This window comes from Pituophis catenifer, unplaced genomic scaffold (assembly GCF_029215685.1).
Source record: "Pituophis catenifer annectens isolate HBS135680 unplaced genomic scaffold, rPitCat1.0.hap2 SCAF_6, whole genome shotgun sequence".
Lineage (NCBI taxonomy): Eukaryota > Metazoa > Chordata > Lepidosauria > Squamata > Colubridae > Pituophis > Pituophis catenifer.
This window is the reverse complement of record NW_027256886.1, coordinates 45346798-45360123: the sequence shown is the minus strand read 5'-3', so window position 1 is coordinate 45360123 and position 13326 is coordinate 45346798. Positions and strand designations below refer to the sequence as shown.

General features: G+C 35.2%; 1 protein-coding gene across 1 annotated transcript in view; it reads left to right on the top strand.

Moving 5' to 3' along the window:
* Nucleotides 1–849: 849 nt before the first annotated feature.
* The window catches only part of PCGF6 (polycomb group ring finger 6), a 26596-nt gene continuing 14119 nt past the window's right edge, over nt 850–13326 (top strand). Inside the window, exons 1-6 of the mRNA XM_070945011.1 lie at nt 850–1250; nt 2165–2264; nt 2964–3060; nt 3553–3608; nt 9876–9935; nt 11443–11551. Coding sequence (XP_070801112.1) covers nt 957–1250; nt 2165–2264; nt 2964–3060; nt 3553–3608; nt 9876–9935; nt 11443–11551 — 716 coding nt within the window. The 5' untranslated portion in view covers nt 850–956. The remainder of the gene's footprint in view (nt 1251–2164; nt 2265–2963; nt 3061–3552; nt 3609–9875; nt 9936–11442; nt 11552–13326) is intronic.

Below are 13326 nucleotides of genomic sequence, written 5' to 3'. Positions count from 1 at the left end.
ATGAAGACAAAACTATTAAATATGTTACTTTAAATTTACTTTTAAAGTAATTTTACTTTTTCTTTAAATTTACATTTAAACAAATTTAATTTAAACAAAAACGTTTAATAGTTTTTTTTCTTTACATTTAAACAAATTACACCTATATTATAGGTAGGGCACAGTAGGGCAGAGCAGGGCTCAGCTTCTCCTCCCCTCCCCCCGCCATTATACTACTGAAAGATCCTTAGCCTTCAGTAACCTACTCCTAGAACTAAATCCTACCTATATATTTTGCTGCCCCAGATGTAACTTGGGACTTGGAGAACATTTTTTCCAATGACAAATAATTTTTGTGCATGGAAGTCAAGCTCGATTGGAACGATTGTCTAAAGACAGATCAACAGAAGCAGCAAAAACCAGCGTTATTTTAATAGTTTATATTTAAGTAGCATTACAATGCAACAGAATAGCACAAGTATGAATGTAAACGATCTGATATTTTATTGCAGTCCCTGCCTCACTGACGTTTTGACACAACTTCGTGTGTGCCTATTTTTACATTTTAACTTAATATTGAAAATTAAAATTAGTTCCGGTCTTTAGGAACCGTCGTATCACGCAAATAAAACCCCTCGCTTTTCTCGTCTGCAAAAAGAGGAACAAAATTTAACTCAGTTTCCCAGAACACAGCGCGAGTATGTAAATTATGCAGGTGTTCTGGAGATGTGCGCGCCAAATTACCCGTGCGCACGCGCTAAAATTGGTAGAAACCCCCCCCTCCCACTTTTTTTTTTTTTTTTTTACTTCTGCTTGGAGGGACTGGACAGATCGCGCAAATTAGCGAGAGGGGCGGGGGGAGGGGGTGAAGGAGGCGACCAGGTAGCACAGCGATACTCCGCCACTGTTGGAAAACTGTGTTTCCTTGTGTGGAGGGAGGGAAGAAGCCGAGCGGCTGCTCGTTTTTGGTCGGGGATATGGCGTTGACTCTGCTAAGCGAAGGGTCCGTGGCTGAAGCGGCGGGGGGACCGGCCGAGGAAGTGGAGGGGAAAGTAGCGGCAGCAGCCACCACGCTGGAAACGCCTGGTTGCTCCGGGGCAGGTGCTCGTTACGAACAGGGAAGCCGCTCTGGGTCCAGCTGCGGAGGCAACGAAGAGATGGAGGATGAGGAAGAGGTGATGGAGGAAGGGACTGCAGGAGGGGGAGCCGCAGCTCTCTTCGCAGGATTTGGCACCGAGGAGGGCGAAATGGATTGCGACGAGGAGGACGAGGTAACACGGGCCTGCCACTCTTTCCTCGGCAGCGGGGTTAAAGGGACGCGAGGAGGGGTAGCTCGGTAAAGCACAGTTGCGGAGGTCCTTAGGCAAGTTACCCTAGAGAGCAACTTTACTGATAAGATTATTGTTGAGCCATTTTGATTTTCTTGAGATAGAAGTACTCGCATTGCTTTCTGTGCAAATTCATTCCTTTTTTTTTTTTTTTTGTATTTTGTCACAATGTGGCATTTCTTGTGTTCCCTGGTTAAAACAGTTATATCGGTCTTGCTAGTTTCTTTTATGTGCTCTTACAGAGAAATGATCCAAAAGTGATAACAAAACATTGTCGTAGTTTGTAAAACTTGTCATGGTTCAGAAAGAGAAGGAAAGAACTTGTGAGACAAACTTTTTAAAGTCCTGTTGTGTAGTTTCCTGTACTTATCCTGTCGTGGATGAATATAGGATGGATTTATCGATATGTCTTGTGCAAAAGTACTGCTGCTTTTCACACCAGAGACAGTATCTGTCATCACATTCTGGGACAAGAGTTGGCCTTGGAACATGTTGCTTATATTACATTAGTCTCTTCTTTCCTTCAGAAGTAATGCCTAGTCTTGCACTGCTCAGTTGCTGAGGCAGTTAAAGAGGCTAATATCAAACATGATGTGAGAAGATACATGCTTGTTTCCCAGGAATCCTCTTTTTAATGTGGCCTTCCAGATTTGCTTTGGAAACACACAACTCTCTGTAGGAACCTTGGAAGGCTCGCAGAGATAAAACTTGCTTTCAACTACATAATATGGCCATTATTGTTTGCAAATAGTTTATGAAAAAAATATGTTCTCAAGTACTTATTTTAAATATAAAAACTGTAATGCTATAAGCAAACTTTTAAACAATACTCTTGACGTACTTTTTTGAAATTTCAGCGCATGATTAATCTTTCTGAACTGGTACCGTATATCATGTGTTCCATCTGCAAGGGGTATTTCATAGATGCCACAACCATCACAGAATGTCTTCACACATGTAAGTATTGGAATTATGATTACATTTGTTTGCTGGCCATTGTAACTCTGGGCAGTTTACAACGTTAAAAGCTATAAAAGTGTAAAACAAATATTTCTGAAAATAATTGGTTGATGCTACAGCCTAAAGCATTGTAGGTATTGCTTTGTGTACCAAGCAGAAGAAGACCAACTGCTTCATCTCAGAGCTTTCCTATTGCAAATAGCCTGCTGTCTGAATTTTTAAAAAAAACTGAAATAGTGTGAACTGAACTGTGGTATCCTGAATTACAGGTATACTTAGTTCACCCTAAGTAAATCTACTTTATCTGGCTTTGTCTTTAATCATTGTAAATGTGAGCTGTTTGCCAATCACCAAAAATGCAATCACATTAAGTGAAATAACTTCATGTTTTTAAGAAGAGACTGGACAGTCACTTGTCTGAAATGTTATAGGGTCTCCTGCTTGAGCATGGGGCTGAACTAGAAGACTTCCAAGATCCGAGCCTAGCTCTATTCTGATTGATTGATTGGTTGATTGATTGATTGATTGATTGATTGTAGGGAGAGGCAGTTATAACCTTGAGGATGGGTCGTAAGTAGCTTTTTTGAAGTCCATTATAACTTTGAATACTCTCATATCTCTGTAGATTCTGGACGTTAGTGCTTTCAATAATAATGGATCATTATGTAACAGTCATGTAATTACTTTTTTTTACAGTTTGTAAAAGCTGCATAGTAAGACATTTTTATTACAGTAACAGATGTCCAAAATGCAACATTGTAGTACATCAGACACAGCCGCTTTATAATATCAGGTAATTTACCTATTATGGTATACTCTATATTTATTTTGTGTATAAATGAACAGTTTAGCTAATATTCTTATGCTAGTTTTAGTCCTGACATTAACTATTGGAGCTAAGAATTATTTCAAGTAGCCTGATAAGGGAGAATATGTTTAAGTCTTCTGAAACTCTAGCAATGTGTTCAAAACCATTAACTTTATTATTAAAACAATGAAACTAATCCACAGACCACACTTCACTGTCTTGTACTTGATATTTTTCCAATCCATTTCTAGGGCTTATTATTATGTTGAAATGTTAATGTGTTATTTTAAAAATGCTAATAAAGTTGCTTTTGTAATTTTGACATGGAAATTTTGCAGTTTTGATAGCTATTTTTCAGCCAATCTTATAATATCTGTTACAGTTTAATAATTTTGTGTTGGTGCCTATTTTTCAATATGTCACTGTAATAAAAAAAATAGTTACATTTAAAAATTACTTTTTATTTTCTTTTTATAGACTGGATCGACAATTGCAAGACATAGTATATAAATTAGTTGTCAACTTGGAAGAAAGTAAGTTTTTACCTCTGAATCTTGGTAAAATTGAAAGATACACCTAACTGAATGTAACTTACTTTGCTTGTATATATCTTATGTTGCCATATCAGTCAGTCCCCTTTTTTAGATTTTCGAATTTAACATGCTTTTTTTCTTTTGATAGTTCACTGAAGAACCACATGCTCCGTGACATAATTTTGAATATTGCAAGTTAAAGATTCTTAGCTATAAGATTTATGAAAAAAATGTGAAATCTTGGAAAATGATAGAAGGGATAGTTCATTTTCTTTAGAAAGTTCATCATCCCTGCCCTTTCCACACCTGTTCATCTTCTTAAAAGTCTTCATTTAGTGACTATCTTGTTTAGCAATTGTTCACAGTTACAATAGTGATGGAAAAAATAACTTTGTGACCAGTCCTCATATTTATGACCTTTACAAGTCTATAAAGTAAAAGAGAAGCAAGACTGTTTTGCTTAGCAACCAAGTTGTTGGTCTTAATTGTAGTTGCTAAACAAGGATTACCGGACTAGGCATATTAGTAGAATGATTGCTGAGCTCTTTTTTTAGCATGGGGTATTCACAAATCTTTTTAAGATTGACAATCAAGAATTCAGTGCTTTATATTATTTTGGTACTATATCCTCTTATTTAAATAATAAAATGTACTATTTCTGTCAGTTAAATTTGTAACAGCTGTAGAATTAAAGTACCATATTTTTTTGAAGTATAAGTCGCATAGGAGTATAAAACGCAGCTTAGTTTTTGGGGAGGAAAATAGGGAAAAAAAACTGTTTACCAGGTATTCATCTGGCTAGCGTCCTTAGTCTGGTCAGCTTCAGCACATTAGTTTGCTGGTTTTTAGCCCCTGCTTGGGGATAAAAAAACAGCTTCTAAAGCACAACTGATCTTTGGAGATAGAAACAATGAGAAAAGCAGGCAAACCACGGAGATCACTTCACTTGCTAGCACCTCCTTAGGGCCGAAAGAAAACTTCACAGCTGAGAGTCGGAGGGAGCAGGCAAAGTAGGGAAGCGGAGATCGCTTCACTCACTAGCGCCTCCTTAGGGCTGGAAAAAAGCTTCGAAAAAGCTACATTTGGAATATAAGACGCACCCAAATTTTCAGCCTCTTTTCGGAGGGAAAAAAGTGTGTTTTTTTTTTTTTTTTATTGAAAAAGTTTTAAAAACAAACATATTTTCCCCACAACCCCCCACCACCCCCCACAACCCCCCCTCCCCCTCCCCGACTTCCCAGAGCAGAACACAAGGTATTTCTATTGATCTCTAACAATAATGTAAATTGCATAACCAATCATTAAACTAACATCCCTATAAAAAAAATTCTTAACCCCCCATATATAAAATCCTATTTCTTAAACATAATACTTCTAATGTCACTTATATAACGCTTATACAAATAAAAGAAATCATTCATAAGCTATTTGATATTTTTTGGTCTGATACTTATTTTGTATATAATCAATCCATCTTCTCCAGTCCTGTATGTACCTTTCCTGTGTATGATCCTTCAGATATGCTGAAATTTTAGCCATTTCAGCTAAATTAGTTACTTTCAGTATCCAGTCATCAATAGTAGGCAAAAAGTCCTTCTTCCAGTATTGTGCTACCAGCAATCTTGCTGCTGTTATCAAGTTCAAAATCAATTTAGTCTCTGCAACTGTACAGTCCGTAGTTATACCCAATAAGAACAACTGTGGAGTAAATTTCAGTCTCTTTTTAAGAATATTCTGCATCACCCACCAAATCTTTATCCAAAATGCTTTGATTTTTCTACAAGTCCACCATATATGATAATAAGTTGCATCCTCACAGTCACATCTCCAACATTTAGCTTGCACATTAGAATACATACATGATAATTTTTTAGGATCTAAATGCCATCTATAAAACATTTTATAAAAATTTTCTCTTAAATTTTGTGCTTGTGTAAATTTCACATTTCTAATCCAAATCTTTTCCCAAGTTTCCATCATTACTGGCTCTTGAAAATTTTGTGCCCATTTAATCATACAGTCTTTAACCAATTCCGTCTCAGAATCTATTTCCAATAAAGCATTATACAACCTTTTAATATGCATTTGTTTTTGATCTCTAATTTGTTTTACCAAATTCTCCTCATTTTGCACAAAGCCAATTTTTTGATCTTCCTTCCATCTAGCTTGAAGTTGACCATACTGAAACCATGTATAAATTATACCTTCTTTTCTCAGTATATCTAAAGATTTCAAATACATTACCCCCCTTTCCATAATAAGAAGCTCTTTATAAGTAATCACCTCCTGTTTTTGTTCTGTACTTATATTTTCTATTGCATGTCTAGGATTTGCCCATAAAGGTATCTTATAATTTAACTTATATTGATATTTTTTCCAAACCCTTAACAAAGCATTTCTTAATATATGAACCTTAAATACTTTATCCACTTTTTTGTCATATAACAAATAGGCATGCCATCCATATAACAAATCATAACCTTCTAAATTCAAAATTCTCCCCTCAGTTAAATTAAACCAATCACTGATTTGTGATAAAACCGCTGCTTCATAATATAATCTTAAATTAGGCATTTTAAGACCCCCTCTTTCACGTGTATCTTGTATAATTTTCATTTTTATTCTGGGTTTTTTCCCAGCCCAAATAAAAGTATTAACACCTTTCTGCCATTCTCTCAAATTTTCGTCTTTCTTAAGCACAGGTATCATTTGGAACAGAAATAAAAATCTAGGTAAAACATTCATTTTAATTGCTGCAATTCTTCCCAATAAAGACAACTGTAATTTTTTCCAATTTTCCATATCCTTCTGTACCTTCTGCCAAAGTACCTCATAATTGTTTTTGTATAATTTTGTATTTGAAGCTGCTATGTATACCCCTAGATATTTAACCTTTTTAACTATTTCAAAATCTGTTAATCTTGCTAATTTGTCTCTTTCAAATGTAGTCATATTTTTAACTATCATCTTTGTCTTATGTGAATTAACTTTGAATCCTGATACCTTCCCATATTGATTAATTATATCCAATATGTATGGAGCCGACTCTATAGGTTGAGATAAGGTAATAACCAAATCATCTGCAAAGGCTCTTAATCTGTAATCTTGTTGTCTAATTACAATACCCTTCAATTTTTGTGAATCACGTATCTTATTCAGTAATACCTCCAAAGTCAAAATAAATAATAATGGGGACAGAGGACACCCCTGTCTTGTTCCTTTCTCAATTTTAAAAGCCTCTGTTAAACCTCCATTAACTATGATTTGTGCTGATTGCTGCTGGTATATCGCTCTAATTGATTGTGTAAAATATTCCCCAAAGCGCATTTTCTCTATTATCTTAAATAAAAATTGCCAGTTCAAACGATCAAATGCCTTCTCTGCATCCAAGAATATAAACGCTGCAGGGACTTGATTATTTTTTTCCAAATATTCCAATAAGTTTACAATTTGTCTAACATTGTATCTCATTTGTCTACCTTTTATAAACCCTGATTGATCATTGTGAATTATTTGTTGCATAACTGGCATTAGTCTATTAGCTAATATTTTAGCAAAAATCTTATAATCAGTATTCAGAAGTGAAATTGGCCTGAAATTCTCCGGTTTAATGGAATTTCGGTCCTCCTTTGGAATTAGTGAAACAAAGGCTGTTTTCCAAGAGGGTGGTACTCCTCCTCCTAATTGTATCTTATTAAATAAATTTTTTAGTGGTTCTAACATTTCGGATTGTAAGTGTTTATAATAAACAGCTGTTAGTCCATCTGTTCCCGGAGCCTTACCTATTTTTAATTGTTTAATTGCTCCTACAATTTCCTCAGAAATTATTGGCTGATTCAATCTATCTCTCTGTTCCAACGTTAATTCAGGAATCTCCATCTTTAGATATCTATCAATATCATCATCTTGAATTGCATCTTTAGCATATAATTTTGTGTAAAACTCCAAAAAAGCCTTTTTTATTAAATTCTGTTGATAAATCTCTTTACCTCTAAATTCTATTTTATCTATAATACGTGATTTCTGTTTTTTCCTCATCGTGTAAGCCAACCATCTCCCAGGTTTATTAGCATTACAAAATGTGTTATGTCTGGCATATTGTATGCTAGTTGCTACTTGCCCCGCCATTAACATATTAAATTGATCTCTTAAAATATTAATCATATCTTTTGCCTTTTTATCTCCCGGATTAATTATAAGCAATTGTTCTTTCTTTTTAATTTCCTCCTCTATCTCTTTCCGTCTATTTTGTTGTTTTAATCTATGTTTATTATTCAAAAAGATTAATGTTCCTCTCATATAAGCCTTACACGCATCCCATACCATCTCCATCGAAGTTCCTTTGTTCATATTATTAATAAAAAATTCTTTCATTTGTTTTTTAAGCTCACACAGATTGTCTTCATATCTGAATAAATTCTCATTTAACCTCCAAGACCTCCTTTCCCCTCTCTCCTGCTCTAATTCCACCCAAACTGGGCTATGATCAGTTAAAGTTCTTGGACATATCTTCGTACTCTTCACCCTAGAAAAAAGATCGTTTGTAGTTAATATAAAATCAATCCTCGAAAAAGATTGGTGCCTGTCTGAGAAAAAAGTAAAATCACTCTCCAATACGTTCCTTTCTCTCCAAACGTCTCTAAGCTCCATATCCTCCAAAATATCAAAAAAAGATTTAGGCAACTTAGCACGCATGGAGATCTTGGAAAGACTTTTTTTATCTTTCTGGGTATCTAATACCCCATTCCAATCACCCATTAAAAATAAGGATCTATAGTCCCATTGTAGTATTTTGGTATGTAAAAGTTTGTAAAATTTATCTTGTTGTTGATTAGGTGCATATACTCCAATTACAAGCAGCTTCCCACTCTGTGTTATTAATTCAATTGCGATATATCTACCTTGAGTATCAGCCTCAATTAAATTGGCCACTAAGCCTCTTTTAACATATATTACTAGGCCGTTTTTCTTTTCTGGTGCTGATGCCACAAAATGTATACCTAATTTCGAATTTATCAAGTACTTTTGATCTGAAGATTTAATATGCGTTTCTTGCAAACAAATAATAATATAAAGTGTGTTTTATATTCTGAAAAATACGGTAATGAAATAAAAGATTGACAGATTGTCTTCAGAATCTTAAACTCTAGCAGCAAGATCTAGGATTTGAAATTGAATCTTTCTGAATCTCTTTGTAATATAGAATTATTATATTGTAGCAAATCATTTATTATTGGTTCGATTTATATGCCGCCCTTTTCCGGAGACTCAGGGCGGCTTACAATGCGTTAAGCAATAGCCTTCATACTTTTGTATATACCTGCTTAGTAGGGCTTTCGGGGGGCCCCTAAGCGGTGTTCTTTTTTTATACAAAGTCAGCTTATTGCCCCCATAAACCAGGTCCTCATTTTACCTACCTCGAAAGGATGGAAGGCTGAGTCAACCTTCCATCCTTTCTTGATGTTAATCATAAATAATTAACATAAAGATAACTCCTAGGAAAAACTATTCTGCACTGAAATTACATTCTGTTAATTGTAGCATTTCTAGATTGTATTGGTGAAATTTTAGCAGATTTATACAAGTCATCGGGGTGACAGTGCCCAGTTAGATAATATTTTAGTCAAGTATTTTTGAAGAAACAAAATGTCTCACGGTCTTTCACAATATATTACTATTAATTTATTGGCCATATTTTCTAATGGATATAAGTTATTGCAATGTAAAAATAATGCAGTTCCTTTTATTATCTCTCAGGTTTTTATTACAAAATATTGAAAAATTAAAACACTCCTCTCATTGGATGAACCATGTCAGAAATTGTTCTGAAAAATTAACAACGAAGACCTTTAAAAGACTGTGTGAAAGACAAACTATTAAAATATGATAGCCATTTATTACCTATACCAGCAGGTTTCCTATTTTCATAATCTTTTTTCCTTATAGATTACTTTCACCTATACATGCATTAATCTAGAAATAATATGTATTTAAAATACTGAACCCTTTTTTAAAAAAATCACATATGTGCATATGACGATACCTTCCCAAGTTTTTATTTTCTTATTTTCATTTTCTTAGTCTTTTTGCCCAGGTCTGTGCAGCATTTTATCATTTGTTAAGTTTCTTTAATAAAATGACAAAAAATGGAGACTTTAGATGATTTTGTTTATCTGTTTTGTCTGTTTTTGTCTGCTTACTCCATATCAACTAGATCCATATTGTTTAGGTTGAGGATAACCAGCCCTTTTGTATTTATACATTTAGGAGAGAAAAAAAGAATGCATGATTTCTACAGGGAAAGAGGTTTAGAAATACCCAAACTTGGTAAGTTTTTTAAATGTGAGTATACTATTGCTGAAAAGAAAGTGAATTTATTAAAATTTAAATTACTGGTAAATACTTTTTATTATGCCTCATGCCAAGAGATATGTAGCTATGTATTTAACCTTATTTTCTACAGACTAAGACCAACATGTATTTCTTTTCTGACATTATAGTTGCTTTGGTTTTAAAAAAGTGACTGGAAAAATTATATTTTTATAATAGTTAAGTTTTCAAAAAAATTCATAGCTGAAAAAAATAACATTCTAACACAAAAATATTGTTAACCCTAAACAACATTAATGTTTTCTTATTAAAGTACTACTAAATTTAGGCATATTTAATGAAAGTGGTTTTTGTCCTGAACATTTTAAAGATGATATTTTAGTGAGTAGTTTTGTTCATGTGTCAAACTACACTAAGATTGTTGATTATTGTATTCAGTCAGTTCTTGCTGTCCAATTTGTGATTGATGAGAACATTACATCAGATTTATGGAATTGTATTTTGTTGCCTGCTGTCTGTGGCTCTCTCAGAAATTCAACATCATTTCTTACTTTTCCTATATCTTTGAGATAAATACGAAGGTTAGAAACATAGTAATGTTTACATAAAGCTATCAAAAATAGCAATGGGAGAATAACTGTATATAGAAAACCACATTTTCAGCATGTTATATTAGTAGCTATTACTTTTCAGTGCCTGTAATCATCTAGATGTATGTCAGAGATTTTGGAGATGTATCTTTTGTTTTAATAAGATTTTATAAGACACCAAAAACCTAGCCAAATTTGACAATATTCTAATTTGGAAGACAGTTCTTGTGTTATATTGTTTTAAGACCTCTAGGACACAAATGAATAGATTTGTGGAGGCATATCTTTGTCACTGTCTCTTCATTACTGCTCTTTTTGGATTCTTTTTTCCCCACTCTTGGCCATTCTTAGCTTCTCTGGTCTGAGACCTAATTAGTACAAACTGTTACATGTGTGAAAGTCTTGTATATTGTTACAGTGGAACACATAAAGGGAAGAAAGAACATAAAACTATGGGACATAAAGGAAAGAAGAAAAATAGTTACTCAGAAAGAGGTTTCACAATTGACAATACTTCCAAGAGAGAGAATACTCTATGGTGTAAGAGAAATAAGAGAAAGCTGAGAAATCATGGGGTTGGAAAGGGACATTTAGGCCCTAAAATCCAGTCCCTTATTCAGCATAAGACTCCAAATCAAAGCATTTCTGATTGAAAGTTATCCAACTTCCACTAAAATACATCCAGAAAAGAAATGCACTGATTCTCCAAGTAATTGTTTTCTGGGGCAGTGGTGCAAAGATTGTTAAATCATCACCAGTGAGACAGAGGCAATGGGTAGCTCAGAGAAAGGACACCATGGATTGAAGAAAGAAAGGGTTGAAAGAAGAGTAATCCGCAAGTATCACAGGGAAAGAAGCGTGAATGTATTCATTTTATTCTCTGTTCCTAGCCTGATTAATCTTTTATATTTTAGCTGTACCCCAGCCAATGGCAGCGAGCAGGGGGAGGTCCCGCAAGGTTGTAGGATCTGTATTCCGTATTCCTCCAGAACTTGACATGTCACTTCTTCTGGAATTTATTGGGTAAGTTAAAATTGAATTTCTGAGAATCAGTGTTTTATATATGAACATAGACAATAAATTATTGCCTATTAGATCATATTTAAGTCTTGGTATTGACAGAAATATGAATAAATATGGTAGTAGCATGCAAGTTGGCAGTTGGTGAAATGTGCATTATGATGTCAACTCTGCCCCTCTTATTATATATTTAAGTGTGATGTCTCAGTGTGAATTCAATTATGAGATTACTGCGCATATTTTATCACTTTTGTGATTAGGAATGATCACCTACATTGGCCTATTATATTACCACAATTTTAAGTTGCATTATTAGATTTTTAATGCAATGAAAAGATCAAGGGATAGTGGAATAAATTAAGGTCTGCAACTCTACATCAATATGCTCAATTTTCAACGTATGCTGATAGCAGTGTCTGAAGAATACAACTTTCTGATATAGAAAGTAGTGTTATTTTCACTACGCTTTATGATTTACTAGTAGTGCTATACTTTGTGCAGATGATCGATAATTTGATGTTCGTCCAATGCATTAATCTATAAATCATGCATGTGGTGTGCATACAGGTAGCTGGCAGGAAAGACTACAAACTACTGTTGCCTGCCAAGAGGTCTTCCTCTCTTCTCTGGGGCTTACTAAAAGAGGTGCTTGCTGAGGGGAGCTGAACTCCTTTGGCAGAGAAGAGAAACAGCTCAGATCCTGAAAATCTGAGTTCCATTCCTGCAGCCTGCCCGAGCAGTTTCCTTCCACACATGGAGGGGAGCCGAACTCCTCCTATGGGGTGCAGAAATAGAGCTCAAATCCCACAGATTTCAGATCCTGAAGGTTAGTTTAAACAAACAAAATTATAACATCTGCCATAGTCTTGTTCCAGTAATTAAAGCTAATTGTTAGTTAGATCCATTCAGGAAAATACATCTTTGATTCAAAATTGAAAGCATGATAAAAGAAGAATACGACACTTGAGCAAGCTCATTTCCAAAGTAACTAAAACTGAATTGAGCTTGGCAGCAGATTTCACATTACAACTAGTTGACAAGCAGCCTTTGTATTTTTAAGGTACTTATGCCTTGTGCATCAATGTCTTAGTGTAATGAAAAATACAAATCAATCATGTGAAGTGGTTCAGAATCTCAATAATTTGAAGGAAAGAAATTTAAAAATACTCTCTTCAATGTATCCACTAGGTGGCAATAATAACCAAGTAACCAATGCAGTATTTCATGACAAATACGCTTGAATGTATCATACCTGGGGCTGCCCTTAAAGACCACTCAGAGGCTTCAGCTGGTGCAGAATGCGGCCGTGCGGGTTGTAATGGGAGGATCCCAATACTCCCATGTTACACCTCTCCTGCGTGACTTGCATTGGTTGCCAGTTGCCCTCCGGATGAGATTCAAGGTGCTGGTGTTAACCTATGAAGCCCTTCATGGCTTAGGCCTTGCAACCAGCATCGACTTCCCATCGCCCGGTGCATTCCCACAGAGAGGACCTACTCAGGGTGCCGTCGGCTAGACAATGTCAGCTGGCGACCCCCAGGGGTAGAGCCTTCTCTGTGGCCGTGCCCACCCTTTGGAATCACCTTCCCGTGGGTCTTCGGCTGGCCCCCAATCTTCGTACCTTCCGCCGTGAGCTTAAGACCTGGCTGTTTAAACGCACTGGCCAGGACTGATGGGGTCTACTGTTTTAAATTGGTTTTTAGTATGTTTTTAGTATGTTTTAAATTGTATTTATTGGAATTGTTTCATTTGATGTGAGCTGCCCTGAGTCCTCTGGA